This window comes from Eulemur rufifrons, chromosome 7, assembly GCF_041146395.1.
Source record: "Eulemur rufifrons isolate Redbay chromosome 7, OSU_ERuf_1, whole genome shotgun sequence".
Classification (NCBI taxonomy): Eukaryota; Metazoa; Chordata; class Mammalia; order Primates; family Lemuridae; genus Eulemur; species Eulemur rufifrons.
In genome coordinates, this window is record NC_090989.1 from 11,080,136 (window position 1) to 11,101,296 (window position 21,161).

The following is a 21,161-nucleotide window of genomic DNA, read 5'->3' on the forward strand; positions in this document are numbered from 1 at the left end:
TATGTCCTATGATCCACTGTCAACCTCATGAGACACAAGGACATGTGGAATGTGATCTGAAGCCCTGAGGAAATGTCCCACCCTATGGGCAGGGCTAGCCTCCACCCTAGTTAACGGTTACGCCCAGCCTGTCCCCAGATAGGACAGAAAGTGCTGCACCACTGCCGGTGCTCTGTATAATTAGAAGTGGGGGAGGGGACCACCTCAGCCTCTTATCTCTCTCTGCAAACAAGAGCTTCCCCAATCCCTAAGGACCACAATGAAATCAGTATTTCACTTTTACTCAAGGAAATTCACTGGTCTCAACAACAGCCCAAACAAGAGTCTTAATTAGTTTAATTTAGTCATGCAGGGATCCATTAATTTTAATTAATTATTACATTTTAATTTTAAGGTTCATAGGATATAACAGAAACTCACTCTTAACATCTAAATTAAATTAACCATTTAGAAAAAGCACAAAGGTCAACATAGGAAAATGAGAAACACTTATTCCTGGATTTGGGAACCTTTAGCCAGAATGTCAATCCAATCTTAGAAAACATGAATATGGTAGACCAAGAAGTTAGGCACACAAACTTCTTTGTAACATGGCTGGCTAGAATGTGGACTTTTACATAAACTACATTCACTCACTAGTGGCTATCAAGGGGGGATTTTATTAGTAACAGTTTGTTTTTAATACAGTTTCATTTAAGCAGGTCCACTGCAACATCCCAAACTATTTGGGGTAGTTCTAGTGGAACATCATTAAAGTGAAGTAGAAATCCCAATATTGCTTACATTTCTGGGACTATGTTACAGAGCTTGTCTACAAAATGTTAGTAATTATATACTGTATATTACAGGTCACTGACGCAACAGTAAAATGTACATAGCAGCTATTTAGGTTCAAGTTCATTTGGCTAAAGCCTGATAATATTATGCCTCTTTGCTCAATGTTTATATTCTCAATGGCTGCCATCTTCATTAGGTAGTATTAATATTCCTAAAACCTCTGAATGTCACAAAGGAGGGAAACAGATTCCATCTTCCCTCACAGAGTATGACAAATTGGGAAAGTGAACAGCTTCAAACTGTGCACACAGACCGGCTGGTCATGGCTGCATGGGATGTGCCATGGAGTAGCAGCATGTGTTTCACGGATGTGCCAGTTTTGAAACACAAGGTTTCCCCCTAAACTCCTAGATGAGGATATTAAAATTCTTTTCTATTATTTTTATTATTATTATTTTTTTTTTTTATTTTACAGAATCAAAGAGTCTAACAGTATATCTTGTTAGATACAGTATGTCCTCATAATGTATACATTATTTCTTGTACAATGATATGAAATAATATGGGAAATATTCATGATAAATTATTAAGTGAGCAGTGCAAGTTAAAAACAATAGTTTCATATTTTTTTTCCCCACCCCCCTAAAATTCTTTTCTAAAGCTCTAACTTAGAGGTCCACAAATTGGTCCTCTATTGCAACTTCTCAAGTCTGCCACTGTAGCACAAAAGCCGGGCTGTGTTCCAATAAAACTTGATTATAAAACAAGCAGTGAGGCCGGGCGCAGTGGCTCACGCCTGTAATCCTAGCACTCTGGGAGGCCGAGGTGGGTGGATCGTTTGAGCTCAGGAGTTCGAGACCAGCCTGAGCAAGAGCGAGACCCCATCTCTACTAAAAATAGAAAGAAATTATATGGACAGCTAAAAATATATAGAAAAAATTAGCCGGGCATGGTGGTGCATGCCTGTAGTCCCAGCTACTTGGGAGGCTGAGGCAGGAGGATCGCTTGAGCCCAGGAGTTTGAGGTTGCTGTGAGCTAGGCTGACGCCACGGCACTCACCCTAGCCCGGGCAACAGAGTGAGACTCTGTCTCAAAAAAAAAAAAAAAAAAAACAAGCAGTGAGTGGGCCAGACTTGACCCACCCCTGTATTATATATTCATACTGGTCCCTGAAAATAGCAGTCATATTACGGCCAGTTGTTACTAAAAGAGCTGAGTTCATATGTTAAATTTATGGAAATCTAAGGAAGATGAAAAAGGTATTGTTGACTACATTTAAAAAAAAAAAACAAAAACAACTGTCCATCAAGAGAAGAAAAGGAAAAAGAATAAGTTCAAACTGTTACAAGAGTAACACTAAGAAGACAATTTCCAGAATGAATTGATTAGTTGATGGTGTGAGCTATGATGAGGCCACTGCACTCTGTCCTGGGAGACAGAACAAGATCCTGTTTCAAAATAAATAAATAAATAAATAAAAATAAACAAATAAATAAATAAAATAAGGTATTATTTTCTAGAAATGATTTAGGTTTAGCCCTGACAGGAAAAGGAGATTAGGTTAGATGAATGGTTCCTGAACCTGACTCCTTAACAGAACTGCCTGGAGAGACTTTTGAATACTGCATAAGGATTAAAAGTTCCCAGAATCTCTGGGGGTGACCCTAGGCATGGTTATCTTTTTGAAGCTCCCTAAGCAATTCAGATGCACTCAGTCCTGCACCAGCCCAAGGGCAAGCATTTAGATGGTCAGCCTGTGTTCTTAAGATAAACCTCAACAAAACAGCAGTGAGTAGAGGTCTTCTCATTTCTTTTGCTCTTCTAATACATTATGGGTGTCAAATTTGATTTATTCACCTTCCAAGTGTTAGGACCTCCAGATAAGGAAAGAGGCCATATATTTTCACAGCAATCAAGGTCAAACTCAACAAAAAAGCTTCCATTTAGAAGTCTTGGCTGGGCATGGTGGCTCACACTTGTAATCCTACCACTTTGGGAGGAGGGAGGATCTCTTGAGCCCAGGAGTTTGAGACCAGCCTGAGCAACATAGCAAGACCTTGTCTCTATTTAATTAAATTTTTAAAAAAAGAAAAAGAAAGAAATTTTTAAAAAGTAGTAGTCTTCCCTGAGGACATCAGTTCACACTGATTCCTTTCCTCTTTTAAATTCCTAGCAAAGTTAATGGATATTCATTGAGAACTTTATCATATATTGGCTTTTTAACGTATTTCTCTTGATTTTTCTAAAAAGATTTTAAGATATAATGACAGACATCATCTTATATTTCTTTGTGTTATCAACATTTAGAATAGGACTATATACAAGATATCACATTAAATTTTTGTTAACCATGAAAACAAGATATTTTTGGAGAAAACTGGGCTAATAATCAAGTTTTTCTAAAGCCAAATATTTTTAAGGATCCCGCCCCCAAGACTGCCTATATTAAAAAAAGGAACAATGTTGGTTTTCTAAAAATCTAACATATAGTTACCTCTTTTTCAAAGAAGTTTGAAAGAAATCTGAGAATCTGATGATTACTGTGCCCACAAAAGTAAAAGTGAACCCCTGATTATTCAACCAAGAGAGACTGACAGTAATGTTCCACTACACATTTTTCATGCTCAGGCTCCTTCATTGCAACTCCATGAAATAAAAAAAAAAAACCAAAAAACCTGTTGCTATTCATTACATGTCAATTTTAATCTTTTTGCACTGACTGCTATCCTCACAAAGATAATACAGTTGAATGGCACCTGCAGTGTCACAATGCACGTTGTAGTGCAAAACAAAGGCACTGCTAACCCTTCGACAGGCCAACAAATTATGCCTAGCAGTACATTCCACATTTCATTACATATTTGGGATGTCTGAGAGAAAGTAAACACCGCTTCAGTCCTGGGTGGACGTTCTCTGCTATACTTGCCCTTGAAGTTGGATTTATTTTTATTGTTTTATTAAAAATTACAAATGTGATACATTTATAAATATGAAAATAATATAGAAGTACATAAAATTCAACAGGAAAGCCTCCTCTTTACTGCCCCGTGGTAGCCACTGTGAACAGTTCGATGTATATATTTCAAGACTTTACACATATATAAACACTCACATACATACACAGACAGTTTTATTTCTGGCCAAAATGCAATTACACTGCACATATTGCTTCTGCTTTTTAATTGGAGATCTTATTTGTATATATAAATCTATATAATTTTTTAAACTGTATCATAATTTATTTAAACCATCCCTTTACTAATGGACATTGGGCTGTTTTCTTTTTTATGCTTTCACCAATAATACTGCAATGAACATCCGTGTGCACATATATTTGTGCATGTGCCCAAAATGGGCCTAGAGGAGGAAGAAAACAGAATTCCTGGGTCAAGGGGAATGAGGATTTTAAATGTGAATGGGCATTGCCAAACTGCCTTAACCAATTTATACAACGGTGCTGATGATATGATGTATACTATATCCACTTCCCTATACTTTTGACAAAGCTGGACATTATCAAACTTTAAACTTGCTCATTTGATAGAGGAATAATGCTGTCTTGTTTTTTTAAGTTGCATTTTCTGATCATCCATGAAGTTAAGCATCTTTTCGTTTATTTTTTAAATCACTTACTTTTTACTTTTTTTCATCTGTGAATGCTCCTTCCTACTCTATCCCAACATGTCTGAGGCTATGGGTCTCTTTCAAAGTAACTATTTGGAATCTTTATGTAATATGGCTAGTAACCCTTGGTTTTTATGTAGTTTCCAAAATAGAAATTTTAATTTTTGCATACTGTAAGATCTATTTTTTTTTGCCTTTTATGGCTTCTGGTTTTAATAGCTTAGAAAGGTCTTTCTTTGCCAGAAATTTATTTCAATATTCTCCTTTAAAAAAAAATATTTTCAGAATTTTATCTTTCAAGTTTAATCTACTTGGAACTCTTCTTATCCATGGCCTGAGATGGAGACTTGACCTAATCACTTGCCAAATACAGAGCCTTTGAGTTAGTCCTTTTTTTTTTTTTAAATTTTATACATGTGTGATTTTTTTTTTTTAAGGCTAGTCAGAGTTAGTCCTAAATGGAGCATAGTAAATAGAAACTCAGTACACAAACTCAGAAGATTTACAACTTTCTTTTATTCTTTTAAAAAGAACAACCTACTACACAGCCTCAAAACATATTTTTACTGCCACGACAACACCCAAAGATATGTGTAATCACATGGAATTGAGGTGATTTAAAAGAACAAAACATTAAATAAGATGCAGACTTCCTGACAGTTAGGACTTACCCATTCCCCTTTAACCTCCACCAGGAAAGCAAAGTTTTGAAAGCAAGGCAAAATATATATTTAATGAAATGTTTTATTCTCACAGCACATCTAAACTCTACTCATCGAAACAAGATGCTGGTTAACTAGCCAATTTGAGGAAAAGGATTCAATATCACTAAACTGGACTAAGATTACAGGGGCAGGCCTGAATATGTTCCAGAAAAAGAGCAATACTTTCTCACTGAAATATAGATCACCTGAAACATTTCCTTATTATAACATTTCATAGTATTTCCTCATTTTAAATTAAGAGCATTACTTTTCTGCACCTTGTGTTACAAAATCCAGTTTCAAAAAACATTAGGCTTTTTTTTACAGTGTCAAAAAAATTTTGTAATGAGGTCCTCACTGATGTCAACTTGTATTTTCAGAAATTTTAGATTCCCGCTACTGCATGGTTATTTATATATTTTACAATTAAGCTGTTTTAAAAGACATGCTATTTCAAATATGAGGCAGTATGAGTAAAGAAGCTTCAGGCCATTACGAACCACAGTGCAGGAAACGGGAGATGGTGAAAGTCAGAAGAAAGAGGACTAACACCACGGCTGGCTCAAGTCACTGTTCGTGTGCACAGAGCGGTGTGTCCAAACTTAAGAGAATCCCACAGTTCTTTCTATAAAGACTGAGTGAGGCTGGCACCCAGCACGCTCCAGGCATTCAGTAACTGTGTGCTGAATGAAGGCATGGAGTATACTTGAAGAGGTTTTTGTTACTGTTAAGGTGATTTTGACTACTAAAGATTTGGGACCTTTGGCCTCGATTCTTCCAGCCCATGGTAATTACAGAGGAAGCAGCTCTCAGAAAAACAGGTGAGAGGGATTGATTTCTCTGAGTGCCGAACACATTGTTCTTTCTATGTATTTTGGCCCATACATTCTACACAAAGAGATATGATGTGTACATGCAATACGAATGCATGAGTAATAGTTTAATGACCCAACCAACATTTTATACTTCAAAGACATATCGTCCTTGTGTGAGAAAGAGGTTTATCTCAATTCTTAACTTTCATAGTTCTTTAAAAATTCTAAACCATTCCCATCTTTAAAAAAACACTAGGGGGTGACACAAAGTTTTACCAATCCTAAGATTCTTATTCTTAAATGAATAACTAGACAAAGTAACTATTGTTTTCTCTTAGAAAATAATTTACGTCAACCACATTGCTTTATATTCTTTTTTAAAATGGTTCCTATAGCTTTAGTCACCATCCTAAGATTATTGTTATAGTTAAAGGCAATAAATTACAACAAAGCAAAATCCTGAACTTTTTAATCTTTTAATTTACAGAGTAGGAAAGCAGATTACCTGTATTTAATTCATTGCTTTTTAAATAATTCAAAGTTCACATAATTGAAGAAAAAAAAGATGCTTTGACTCAAAGATAAAAAGTTATTGGCAATTATGAGAATGATGATAGAATATTTTGCAGTTAAAACTATTTCTTAAAGACTCATAATATATATTATATACTCATAGTGTATATAAGTAGCAACCTAAACTTCAAAATTACCATTTATACAAAAATACGGTAAGAACACATCATCTTTACTGATTCTGTTTTAAATTGATGTGAGGATACGTTTTTTAAATATTCTGATAGAAAATGAAGAAGATTAAGTTTATATTATACTTCAGAAATCCAGATGCTGGATTATTGGGTTTCATGATCACTGATAATTTCACAATTGTCAAATAAGAGCAAAAAAGAGGACAGATGCCAATCATCCACAGAAATGACACTCTCACTGGAATCTTTCTTACCATGACTATGTCTCCAGGCTGGATAGTGATTTCATCATGACTTCTGGATTCAAATGGGTAGAGCGCTCGGTAATACACCACTTTTACATTGTCCTGTGCGGAAATGGTTAGTGGACCCTTTTCTGTTTACAAAAAGGGTGGAGATGGGGAGAGGGAACAAAAATAAATCATTACAGGGAACACAAATGTATGACAACAAGCCAAACAACTGACATCTCCTCTATTGCCTACCTTAACATCAGAACTATTTCCATCCCTCCAGGGATTTCTGAAACACACACTGAATACCAAAGGAGAGCCAAATCTGACGTCAACAACTCAAATCCATCAGAGAGTTCACTAGCAGACTCTCTCTAAACAAAGGTCATTCCAAGGCTGAGTGCAGTCAGGCTGCCTAAAGGTCCCTTGTCTCTGCCTCTTGGCTTGGGTTCTAGCATACACATCTGCAAAGCATCAACACCCCCCTCCCTCCCCACTCAGAATGCTGAGCACAATGTAGCAGTGAGGATATGACCCCAAATCTGAATCAGCCAAGGAGAAAACTTATTTGGAAGGGGACAGAGCAGCACAACTTTCCATACTAAAAGACATGGAAATGCTGATGTTTTAGGCACTTAACATGGTCATATAAAACATAAGTGCTGACTTCACCAAGAGCGGCTATTACTGAAAATCCCCGGTGAAGTCAGTCTTCCCTACGTTTTTTAGGGAAAAACATGAGCCTAAGTATGGATCCTAGATGGAAATTATTTAGATTTTAAATAAAATAAAGATTTTAAAGATGTTTTCAAGCACAAGATATTTTGGATTCTAGTTAACAATAACTAATAGCCCTCTCTAAGCTTTTTTACCCAAGAGCTACACGTATTTTGAGACATATCTATTTATCTGAAAAGCAGTGAGGGAGACATATTATCTCCATGTAATCTTGAATTGTATGATATATAACACAAAATTTACCACTGACCAAAATGGAAAAAATAAACCCTCATTTTACTATTTTTTTTTCCTTTCTTTTTTTTTTTTTTTTGAGACAGTCTCACTCCGTTGAGTAGAGTACCACGGCATCAGCCTAGCTCACAGCGCGCCTGGCCTAAACCCTCATTTTATACTAGGAGGAAGCACAAGGAACTTAAATTAACTGCCTAACATCAAATAATAATGTAATTATTTTCAGATTTAAAAAAAAAAAAAAACATGGCTGGGCATGGTGGCTCACGCCTGTAATCCTAGCACTCTGGGAGGCCAAGGGGAGGATTGCTTGAGGTCAGGAGTTTAAGACCAGCCTGAGCAAGAGCAAGACCCCCATCTCTACTAAAAATAGAAAAATTAGCTGGGCATGTTGGTGACATGTGCCTATAATCCCAGCTACTTAGGAGGCTGAGGCAGGAGAATCGCTTGAGCCCAGGAGTTTGAGGTTGCTGTGAGCAAGGCTGACACGATGGCACTCTAGCCCAGGTGACAGAGCGAGACTCCGTCTCAAATAAATAAATAAAAATAGAAAAAAAAAAGCTATCAAAAAATAAATTGGTCCCTCCTATGACACGGTCGCTATTGTGCAGGCCTGATGACTTGTCAGTCTTTGCCCCCGGACTGCATGTGTCTGCAGGCAGAATGGTGCCTGGCCCAGCTCTGCACCTCACTCCCATGCCTGCCCACTGCGCAGGCGGGGAAAGAGTAAACCTTTATGGAATAGCTTGAAAGTGTTTTTCTTTCTGTATGCCACAGCACTAAAAAAAGCACGCTGGTGATAACATTCTTAAAAATTGATATAATTTACCACACAAAGAAAAAGTGATCACTTTTTTTTTTCAGCTGAGTATTATTTGCAAAGCTGTACAATATTATGCAACCACACAAGAACTTTAAAAATACACGCTACCTTGCATCCGATATAAGGGATAGCTTTCTGAAGCTATTGCAATGAGATTGATCTTTCATGTATCTATTTTTTAAAAAAAGAGGCAAATTATGTTCAAAGGGCACAATACCATCACACTTTTCAAAAGGCAAAAAACAAAGGTGTTCTGCAGAGTGGACTGGAGACAGTGAATGCCACATGTTGTAGGCAAGGGGGAAACCTGCTGCCTCCTGTTGTAAAACAGCTTAGAAATTCCCAGGGAAAATAAACCAGAGAAGCAGCAGGTTCTTTTTGCAGCATAGGTTAAGAGCTCTATGTGGAATATAGGTATATGAATGGGGTTTGCTAATGGAACTTCATGCCGCTTTTGTTAACGCTGTAGAGGACTCCTGGATGCCACAGTAGTGGGGGCTGCAGGTCAGCACGGCGGTGGAAGAATTAAACAGATCTCGAATAATCCTGGGGCGTGAAGAGCTGCCCTGCCCCAAATCAGAGACTGACGTTCTCGTCTGTTAATGCAGCCAAGCGAGGGTCTGATTAGATGTGGGCATTTCTTAAGAGGATCTGGGAGAGAAGATGACTTATTTTTTAGATTTCTGGGTTCTAATACCTGCGGTGGACCAGGGTGCTTGGACAGCCGGCTTAGCTGGTTCCTGGTGTTGATGGAAAAGCCGACCCAGCTTGTCTTGCACTTCCTGTTTGCCTTTTTCCTCACCATCCTTCTTTTTGATGCTCTCTTCCCTTTTCTGTCTTTCCTCATCATGGAGTTTTCTCGGCCTCTGATGTTCCTCGTCCTGCTGCACGTGCTCCAGCCACTGCCTGTCCCTCTCCTGAGCGCGTCTGCCAACAAACAGGCTTGATTACAGCAAGGAAGCAACTCTAATGCAGCACCAGCGTCGCTTCTTTTCACAGAAAGCTCCAGCTAGTCAATGGGATGATAAACATCAAAGGAATATTGTTCTTCAGATGAAGCAACTGAATCAACGAAACAAAGGCCTTCCAAGCAAGAGGAAACCACAAGATTTAGGAGAACACAGAAAGAAAATTTCTGATGTATTTTATAAAGTGGTTGTAAGAATAAGAAAAATACTTCTTAATGTCAAAACTGGCATTAAACTGCAAAAAGCAAACAAAAAAGCCATAAAACATACACAAACATAACTTCTGTGAAAATAAAGTACGCCCAACACTGCAAACAAAATATTGTTTAAATAAGTCCGTGATCAATCAGATCGTTGAAATTCCTCCCTAGATAAGGGTGCAGCACATTTACATGAACACGTTACTCCCCAAACTTGAAGTTGAAAGCAATAGATTATTTTACTGCCTTCAACTATTGTGTTTTTGTTTTTCAAAGTAGCTAACACAAATAGATAACTGCAATTCCATCTAGGCCTTGAAAAATATTATGGCCTCAACCTGAAAAGACTGGGAATGATTTTTCTCTCATTCCATAATACTTTATAAAATCAGAAAATATTTCAAGTCAAACTAATGTGCAGTAATAAATGATAATAACAACTAGCTCTCCATATTATTACCTCCTTTAATCTTCACACCAGGTAGATAGGCCCCATATTATCCCCATTTTATAGATGAGGCAGCTGAGGCAGAGAGTAAATGACTGGCCCAAGTCACTCACACAGCCATATGTGCCTGTGGTTCAAATCCAGGCAGCCTGGTCCCAGGGCCTTTACCCTGAACTGCTATCCTGTGACATAGTCAATGCACAGAGGTCATCGGATGGAATTAAGAAACTGTCACCAGAACATAATGGAAACAAATTATACTTTTATTCTCCATTGTCAAAAAAATCATATTTATTTCTACTCTGTATGAGTGAAAAATTTTAATGCAAAATTTTTTAAGACTTAAATCTTAAACATTTTACTTATAATTTTTAAAATGTCTTTTAAGAAAACATAAAAACTCACCATTTTTGGAAGAGTAGGGATGTTCATTGTTATTCATAACAAAAAAACATTACAAAAATTACTTTAAATTTTCTGCCAATAAAGGTCACCATATGTATGTATAAGCAACTAATTTATGAAGTTAAATTTGGGGTACTATTTACACATGTAATTGGAATATGTATTATATATCATATTTGTATTATGTTATTTTCTGTATTATGATACTTTATGTTTATTTCTACTTTGTAGGAACATAAAAGGTCATGACGTGCAGTATAGTGTGAATAATAAAAGTAGTTTATAAACTCTGAAGGTAAGAAAAGGATGGAGTTGTAGTTAGTCAACACATCCAAGGAAGTAATCCTTAGTCCCACCCCCAAGAAAACCATAAAATAGTCTTCGAAATTGGCTTGAGACCCCAGCCACCTCCCCACTGACATTGAAAACAAAAATATAAATAAAGAAACAAACAGACACACTCAGAAGACTGTATATACCCCTAACAAAGCATGCGCAGCTCTGAGCAGTTTAACTGAACTCAGCCCTCTACCATCAATGCCTTGCCTCAAGTATCTGTTTCTTCATCTTTTTAGCCTAATTTCAATCAGCAATTTTTATAATTTACAGCATATCATTGGGACATTTTGTCACTTTTGTTTTTTGGAGTCTAAAATTAACAGAAAATTTAAAAGTAAATACCCAATAACAAAATCAGACACACCATAAGTTAAAAAACTTCTATAATTGACTATAGAAAGTTATATGTAAAAATAAAAAACACAAACATTCAAACAAAAACAGACAAAAATGTGTTTGTATCCTAAGCAGCAGTGGCAAATTTTCCCCTTTTGTATTCAAGTTTAATTTGTGGTTGAAGAAAAGAAGAAAGAAGATGGAGGGGCACACTCTGGGCCTGCTGGAGAAGCCCTTGGGGGGAGCTAGGCCAGCAGCCTGGATTTCAAACCAGGCTCTGACCACCACTGTTGTTAAAAGGCTGTGAACTGGAAACGTATTTCGGTCATTAGCATGCAAATGAGCATGCCAAGTGTCCCAATTTCCCTGTATAATTCCATTTATCTACATAGTAGGAGCTTGGGAGAGCTCTGGGAACTAATCAAAAACTTCAAGGGTATTTATATATGTAAAGATTTATACATATGTGTGTTTGTGCTTGCGCACACGTGCACACACACAGCACACTTTCAAAGACGGGAGGCTCTTTCTGGTGCAGTAACTACTTGAAGAAACCAGGCAAAGAATAGTAAATCCTCAAAGTTCCTTCCAGATGGGTCCACAATCTGCTGAAAAGACTCACCTTTGGGCTTCTTCTTTTTGTTTTTCTAATTCTATGATCTTTCGCTCTTGTTCTTTCTGTTTCAGTCGTTCAGCCTCTATGGACTTTTGCTTCTGGAGTTGCTGCTTATTATGGATTTCTCTTAGTTCCTATAAATAATTGAGAAACAGTTCATGTAATGACATGAGGTGACAGGCATTTCAACTGTTTATCAGCATGCAACATTTCATAGCGGGGAAGCTTGGGACACTTAGGAGACAACATTTCAGAGTTGGAAAATGTCCACTTGGAAAACTAAAATCACTCTCATTTTGACATGACTGATTTCCAAGGGCTGCTCAAGATGACATTCTAGAGAACCATAACGCAATATCCCATTTTCCATGGTTTGCTCTAGAAGAAATTTGCTAGTAAAGGGCAGGAGAGGAGCAATACTGCTAAAGGCTCTGCGATAATAATGGAATGTAACCAGTTTTAAGATATGGCGATGACCTTGAGTAAAACCTCAAGGTTCTGATAATCTATCGACACCAGCCTCTACTGGCTCTGAAAAGACACACACCTCGCCACACACTCCCTCCATCAAACCTCACCTTCTCATTATGATATGCTGCCTGAGGACAAATGGACATCTCTTTGCTCCATGACCTTGATTCTTCCCCCCAGGGTCTATTTTTCTTCAAATCATACCTCTTCCAGAGCATCTCCTCTAATAAATCCATCCATGAATTTGCCAACTGCCCCAAACTAAACCAACAATCAGGTTGAAAGCAAAAAACTATAATTTGATGATGACTACACTGGACCCAATTTTCTCACTTGATACTAGCTGCAGGAATGTCTGTAATTTCTTTAGCAGGCTACTGAAAATAAAACGTATTCTATGACATTTAAAGAACTTCAAATACCCAAAAGCATGAAAAACAAGGAAACGCCTGCTGAGGAGGAAACTCTCTGATTCCATAAGAAGCAAGTTGTCACTAACAGACTGAGTCACCAAAACTCCTCTCACTTGGGTCAACAATAAGTAGTTGAGTCAAAGTGCCCAGTACAGGCAGAGAGCATTTCCAGTTGACTTCTCGGTCTAATTAGGGCTGGTCCTCCCAGTGGGCAGCCCAGGGGTCTCTATGGGGAGATTTAAGGACTAAGGCCTTCCCTGCCTTCTATCACCTTGCTCACTGGCAAATCACCAGATATGCAAGCTTCTTCCAGGCTCTAAATTCCTATCTTTAGATTCATTCAGAGATTGAACAACAAAGGTAGAGGGGTTGAAATGCACTTCTTATTAGAAAAAAGCCCTAAGGGTTAGGCTAACCTTTTCCTACTAATTAGACCATGCCCAGTTTAAGGTCAAACTGCATATACAAGTGTTTTGTAAACTGTAAGTGATCACTGAGAGGCCCTAAAAGGAACAATGAGATACAAGAAAAAGTTTAACTGGTGATTAGGGGGTTAGGGGAGGAAACTATTTTGTGGGGTACATTGGAGGGAAGGGAAGGAAGAGAGGGAAGGAAGAGCATCAGTGGGGAACACAATAGATGATGCTGGGAACATCCAAGCAGGACATAGCAGGAAGAGGTGACTTTTTAAGGCACAAATTAGTGGACTATTCCCTGGGCATGTGGCTTCTAAATCAGGAAGGGCACTTGGGGCAACAGCTTGGCTAGGGGGGTAGTGGAGGGAGCAGAAAACACCAAGAATGAAGATTAGAAAGTAGTGACAAAGCCTCACTCTGACGGTTTAAAGTTCTAACAGAGCAGAAAATTAACACTAGGGAAAACGAATTCCACCTTTCATTATCTTTCTCACTGCCATACCGTCAGATGTAAAACTTAATTTTAATATGTTAAAAAAATCAGTAGTATTGGTTTTCAGGGTAATTTGGAATCAAGAATAAATAGTAGTCACTAATAACATGAATGAAAAATCTTGCTAATATTTCAGATTTGATATTTCAGAGACAAAATGGAATAACGGGCCAGTTACTGTAACAGTATAATCTGCACTCTGGGCTCACATATGTATCTTGACATGAAATGGAAAACTGCAGCGGAAAGATACTAAATCAAACTCTAAGTGTCCTAAGAGATGGACCAGAGCCCCAAAAGCCAGCACCACAGACAGGGACAGCCTAGGCATTAGCCCAGTGGCAGAGACCCTTTAAAAGGAAGGGTAGAAAGAGACTGATTTATATTTTTTTTCTATTTTCAATACCATCAAATGCTTAAACAGGTTCAGAAAGCACAATAATTTCTGGCAATTTTTAAAAAAATTAAAAGATACAGAACTAAGCTAGTAATGTGTTAGGAGGCACTGTAAAATGGAAGGCAATACAAAGTAAATTTGAAGAATCTACCAAAAACATGCCGATGAGATAGATTCAAAAACAATTCTTAAGTGTATCAAATACATGAAGAAGATACTTAAAAATTAAAACACATTTATTTTTGAATGTAGCAGCCTTACGGTTGAACCAATCTTTGTAACTAAGTTGCAGCTTCAAATGCCTCCAAGGATGGAGCTTGCAGGAACCATAAAATAACAGATGTCAAATAAGGTAACAGAAGGCGGTGGCATCTTAGGATCCAGATTTCAATCCTGCAAAGTTTTTCTATCATTTCCTTTATCCAAGTCAAACACTGCTGAGATACACAATCAATTGTAAGGACATCAAGATGTTGCAGGCAGGCATCCTGGTCTTTTTCTGTTTTCTTGGACTTGAGTTTAAGATGGTATGAACAAAAATAAGCAAACCATGGATGATTTCTAAGTTGATAAACTTTTAAAAAGTTGAACTTCCGAGAAGGCAATGTACAGAATGAAGGAATACTTACTAAGACCTAGTGAATGACTTGCTTTCCTTTGCCATAACAAAGCCCTTATGAAGCACAAGTCCCTTCACATAGGGGAGCGGATGGCTGCACTAGTCTCTCATTCTTTTTCAATACTGTTAAAAAGACTCATGTACAATTGCAGTTATGTAAAAGTACCCTTTTAATTCTTTCAGGGAAGAAAATATCAAGGTGACAAACAAATCTGATGTCATTAAATTCTTTATTTACTGAGGAAATGAGTGAAGTATTGGGAGAAATGGCCAAGAAAAACTTCACCATGCCAAATATATCAACTTTTCCTGGTGGGCGACCTGATTAAAGTGACCCTGCAAATTCTGTTAAATACAAATGTACTTTATCACAGTTATTTCTCTACTATGACAAAGATAAAAAGAGAACAACTAAGAACTACTAAGCATCAAAAGTCAGTATCTCACTTGTGCTCTTCCTAAAATTATTTCTAAAATCAATAACTCTACAATCACATTTCTTGGCTGGATATTTACCTAGCAATAAGATACTGAGTGTATAACTTTGTTGACTTTTCCTCTATGAGTTCTATTCAAGTATATGATGTTTTACAGTAGATACAGTGTAGATAATTCAATATTATCTCCCAATAAAGCATAATACTTTCATAATAAATAAGTTTTAGCTACATGTTACAAATATTTACATGGGAGAAATAAAACTATAAAATGTGTAATATATGTAAATTAAACCGATAACATACACAGAATTCTAAAGATATAGAGCAAAGTTTCTCAATCGGAGTCCATGAATGAGCTTTGGCCCTGTGAACACTAGGAAACTGCAATGCAAACTTCGGGTATTTGGGCATTTCTCTGGCGGAGAAAGCTCATAGCTTTTATTAGATTCTCAAAGGGGTTTTTGATCAAACACAGATCATAAACCACAATAAAAAATTATTGGTAAAGATTTCGTTTTGTATTAGTTAAATGAAAATCAGCTTGCTTTTAATTTTCTTCCCTAGACCAAAGAGGGAAAAGTCACTTATTTCCCCTAAAGAACTAAGACATTTGAACCATAAAACATCTTTGGACATCCTATGGCATACAGCCAAAGTATTTCAAATGCAATAAGCTTGACAAACTGAATACCCAAAAGATCCAACTATTTTTCCACTGAAAAACGTGGCTCACTTTTAAGTTTACTGAAGATGGTTGTTCTACTGCTGTGCTAAAGGTCACAGAATTACTTGATTTGATAACTGTGATTGTCTCTCCTTCATTTGGTCTGAGAGACACTCAAAATAGATGTATTATGTGACGTTATATTACTCAAAATATAAAGAAGCATTCACCTTAACACTATGTATAGGATTCTTTCTCATAAGCATTACTTTGTATAAATGCTTATGAAGAGAAAAAAATTAACTAGCAACAGGGGCATAGGAAAAGAGACTAGCAATTAATGAAAATTTATTTGCTAATTAGGACATCCAACTTCACTGAAGGATTATTTTACTTTTGGTTTATACCTCAGTCTGTCTCTTAGAAATGAGAGACAAAAACAAACATACCTTCATTAATTTTGAAATTCATGCACTCAACACCAAAAATCAAAATAAAATTGTTTAGGACACATATCATACTTATCATTTTTATACTGGTAATATTAAATTGACCTCATAAGAAATTTATCTAGGTACCAGCATCAGAAATTTCAGGTGTAGGCCGGGCGCGGTGGCTCACGCCTGTAATCCTAGCACTCTGGGAGGCCGAGGCGGGTGGATTGCTCAAGGTCAGGAGTTCGATACCAGCCTGAGCGAGACCCCGTCTCTACTAAAAATAGAAAGACATTATATGGACAACTAAAAATCTATATAGAAAAAAAAATTAGCCGGGCATAGTGGCGCATGCCTGTAGTCCCAGCTACTCGGGAGGCTGAGGCAATAGGATCGCTTAAGCCGAGGAGTCTGAGGTTGCTGTGAGCTAAGCTGACGCCACGGCACTCACTCTAGCCTGGGCAACAAAGTGAGACTGTGTCTCAACAAAAAAAAAAAAAAAAAAAAAAAAAGAAATTTCAGGTGTTTGGGCCAGTCATGGTGGCTCATACCTGTAATCCTAGCACCCTGGGAGGCCGAGGCGGGTGGATCGTTTGAGCTCAGGAGTTCGAGATCAGCCTGAGCAAGAGCGAGACCCCGTCTCTACTGAAAATAGAAAGAAATTAGCTGGACAACTAAAAATATATATAGAAAAAATTAGCCAGGCATGGTGGCACATACCTGTAGTCCCAGCTACTTGGGAAGCTGAGGCAAAAGGATTTCTTGAGCCCAAGCATTTGAGGTTGCTATGAGCTAGGCTGACACCACGGCACTCTAGCCCGGGCAACAAAGTGAGACTCTGTCTCAAAAAACAAAAAGAAATTTCAGGTGTTTGCTTTATCTATAATATCTATAAAAAGTCTGAAGTGCTTTTTATATAAATAAACATTATTTCACACCTAAGGATGATATGTAGCACACAGTATCAAAATTTATAAAAGGCCTGTTTTGTTTTATTTTGTTTTAGACAGGGTCTTGTTCTGTTGCCCATCATCATAGCTCACTGCAGCCTCAATCTCCTAGGCTTGAGCGATTCTCCTGCCTCAGCCTCCCAAGTACCTGGGACTATAGGTGTGTGCCACCATGCCCAGCTTTTTTATTTTTTTGTACAGACAGGGTGCGTCTTGCTCCTGCTCAGGCTGGTCTTGAACTCCTGGCCTCAAGTGATCCTTCTGCATCTGCCTCCAAAAGTGCTAGGATTACAGGCATCTTTTGAGTTTTAAAATACATTAACCTTTTCTGAATTAAATGGTTGTGAAACAAATCAAAAGCTATTAAAGAAAGTCAGTCAATAAACCCATTAAGGACAGAATTTGTCCCTATGTGGAAAAATTTAAAACGTAACTATTTCAAAACATAGAACTTGTACTACATCAATGTAAACTGATATTCTATTTATCACAAAATCTATTCACTCATTTTTAAAATTTATTTATGTTTTTTAGAGATTGCTATGTTGCCCAGGCTGGAGTGCAGTGGCTATTCACAGGCACGATCACGGTGCACTGCGGCCTTGAAATACTGGGCTCAAGCAATCCTCCTGCCAGAGCCTCCATAGTAGCTGGGACTACAGGTGCATGCCACTGAACCTAAGTTTATTCATTCTTGATGTATTAAAGTGAGAGGAGTATAAAAAAAAAGGATATATTGATTAGTTTTTTAAATTCTGAGTAGGAGTATACTAATGGTTAAAAACACGTTTAAATATCCTAAATTAGAAGCCAATATTTAACCAAATAGTAAGCCACATTTCCCATGGCACAAAATGGTAATCAAAGTATTCTAAGTGCTAGAGAAGATTGGGGAAGGGTGTGTGTGTGTGTGTGTGTGTGTATGTGTGCATGTGTGTGTGTAGAGGCATAGAGAAAAGAGCTAGAAGATCCTGTCTCCTCTGCAACAGGAATAGGTTCTTCTCCCATGAGGTTTTGGGAAGTACCCTTCTATAACCAGAAAGAGAAAATTGACTCCAGTTTGTCCTAAATATCTCAATCTTCCCGCAAATGTCTCAGCTTTATTGACAAAGCAACATTTTATTATTTTAAATGCATGTCATTTTCTAAAGGGTAAAGTGGTCAGAGGTTTGGCTAAACAAGAGAATCAAAAAAAAAAGAAGAAAATATCTTTTCAAAAGATTGACTTCTGCTTCTCTCCTTTTCCCAAATCATATTTTATTAAATTTTTTTTTTTTTACAACTTAGAAAGAAAAAACCCACACTATAACAAAAAACTCAACCAACCAACCAACCAGTCTACTGGTATGGCATAGAATCTAATATACAACATCTGTTAACTGTTTTGAGTCTTGGGAGTGCTCTACTTGTCTACATTCAAGGAATCCGTATAAAGTTTCCACAATCACAAGTAATGAGAGTTAGAATGAGAGTCAGAGGATTTTATTAATTCTATGCAGAGGTATTTTCCAAAGGATTATACAGGTAAAAATAAAATTTTATCTTGAACAAAATAAGATAGCAAACCATGAAACAGCCAAAGATTATTCCACTAATTAAGAGAAAGCAACGTTGCTATTTGAATTCACGCTGATTTCTCCTGCTGTCTCTGTATCTCCTCTTTCTGGATCTTTCTTTCCTCCATTGTTTCCCTTGGCATGCATTTTTTTCCTGACTTCTCATTCTGTTCTGTAGTTCTTTCTCCAGCTCTTTTCTTTTCTCCCCTGGTTGCTAAACATTTTGCCTTTCACTGCCTTCATAATGAATGAGCCTGCCATGAAAGCAAGTGTCTGAAACCAAGAGCATAAAAGCCTCAGTTAAGCAAACAAACTTATTTACTATAACTGGCATTCTCATTTCAATATCCATTTAGTTCTTAGGAACAATTTTTAGAACAGGTATCATTACTGGCAGAATTTATACTTCTAATAGCCCCTTGTATCTAATTTAAGAAGCCTGGATTTCCCAAGTATATTAAGAAATATAATTCTTATTTCTGAAATAGTCCTAAATATTCAAATTTTGCTAAGAGATAAAATATTACCCACTTTTGTAATAGTATACTGACCATAATACTATCTCCCATATGATGGAAATATGCACACAGACCCAAATAATAACCAAGTGCTGTCTTTCACATTTTTGCAGACAAGTAGCAAATTCAATGATCTAAAAGACTTGTTATACAGATGAGACTACAGTATACAGTACCTTGTCCAGCTTGTAATTCAGAGCTTACCCCATCACACACACAGCTTGTCAAGAGGAAAAATCCAATCATACTCCACAATAATAATAACTAATCATTATTAACTTTTACAAAGAAGGCTTAGTAATTCATGGTAAATGCTATCTTAGACACTGAGCACTCATCTGCGTAGGGGAAACTGAAGCACAGAGCTGGAGATGGTTCATCATTCTTAGTCTGAGAAAGATGTGCATTGCCTGAGTAAGGCATGGAGACCTTTAGAAAGAAGTCTAAGTGGATGACGCAGCCCAGGAGAACTGCCAGGCACTGCAACACTGCCTCCTCCATTGCCACTGACTGGAAGAAAGAAATGCTCAAATGTAAACGGCCATTCACATTAGGACTTGTCCAGCACACACTGACTAGACAGGAACCAACAAGGACTCAACTTTTCAACATGAAACACAAAATCTTGCCTCTGTGGGTGTTGGGGTCTCTTTATTTGGCATACAATGCAAACCATAAGCTATACATTATGCTGCTGCTGGGTGTTACAGTGAAGATATTAAAACATAGAACATTAGGCTGTGAGTGCCAAGGAGAACTCCTACAGTAACTGCTAATGTTGCCAAGGGCAAGGTGAAGTCAAGTGCTACTGTCCAAAAAATCCTTATTAGTAATGTTATTTGACACTTATTAGAATCATAATTTTACACCTATATGTAAGCCCCATATGTAAGAAAGACAATTATCAGAATGTCTCTGTGTGCCTTTTAGGCATACAGATTCTCCAAAAGAGTTGAGTGTTTTGATTTTCTTGTAAACTGAGGTATAAAGAAAAAAATCATAAATAATCAATGATTTTAAAGTGATGTTTCTGGGACATGAATTTGAGAAGCCTGTTGATTTCTTAACAAGATAAAATATCTGTTACATATAGACTGCATTTTAAAAGCAGAAATTTATTGTGAATAAATTTGATACACAGAATTAAAACTACTTTAAGAATTATTAATTCACACTAGCAATATTCACTAACAAAATCAATTATTCCTGGTTAATTTATTGGTTGAATATTTCATTTGATCACCAAAAAGCTAAAATTTACAATTCAGATCAAAGGCAGCATAAGTACAAAGGCTGCCAAATGGGGAATTTCTAGCACAAGAGCTTCAATATCTCAAGGTGCTACCATTTCTCTTCTTCTTCCACCTCCCCTTTTTTATAGACATATTTAAAAAACAAAAGCAAAGTTTATTCACTATAGTAAGATTCGTCTGTTTCCTTTCTCAAGTAATTCTTGGCTTGGGGTGATACGTTAGAAAGATGCTTACATCTTAGGATCTTTTTTAGAATATATAAATATCACACCTATAAGGTAAATGTCTAGTAAAGTGCATGGAAAAATAGCCTTTCCTGAAAGGAAAGAATAAGCCCTCAATTTCTGTGAGCTCAGATAGAAACTTACAGGTCCAGGACTCTAAAGACCTTACTACTGAAACTGGAGCCGTTTACAACAGATGACTGTAATTGTAAGCACGCTTTGTATTTTCAACATGTGGCTTCCTGTGCGAAACAAACGAATACCTGCTAACCTGACTACAAGAGTAATTTTTTTCCTCTTTAATTAATCACTTGAGAATTTCCATCACTGTTTATCAGGTCTTGAG

At 37.1% G+C, this 21,161-nt stretch overlaps 1 protein-coding gene across 6 annotated transcripts in view; it reads right to left on the bottom strand.

The window, feature by feature from the left end:
- The window catches only part of ITSN1 (intersectin 1), a 196,710-nt gene that overhangs the window by 66,338 nt on the left and 109,211 nt on the right, over positions 1-21,161 (bottom strand). For 3 of the 6 annotated variants that reach the window (XM_069474971.1, XM_069474975.1, XM_069474972.1), the window contains exons 17-20: positions 11,974-12,101; positions 9,353-9,582; positions 6,882-7,003; positions 5,073-5,087 (exon numbers count right to left, since the gene is read on the bottom strand). In XM_069474971.1, coding sequence (XP_069331072.1) covers positions 5,073-5,087; positions 6,882-7,003; positions 9,353-9,582; positions 11,974-12,101 — 495 coding nt within the window. The remainder of the gene's footprint in view (positions 1-5,072; positions 5,088-6,881; positions 7,004-9,352; positions 9,583-11,973; positions 12,102-21,161) is intronic. The other 3 variants (XM_069474974.1, XM_069474976.1, XM_069474973.1) reach the window with 1 other exon arrangement.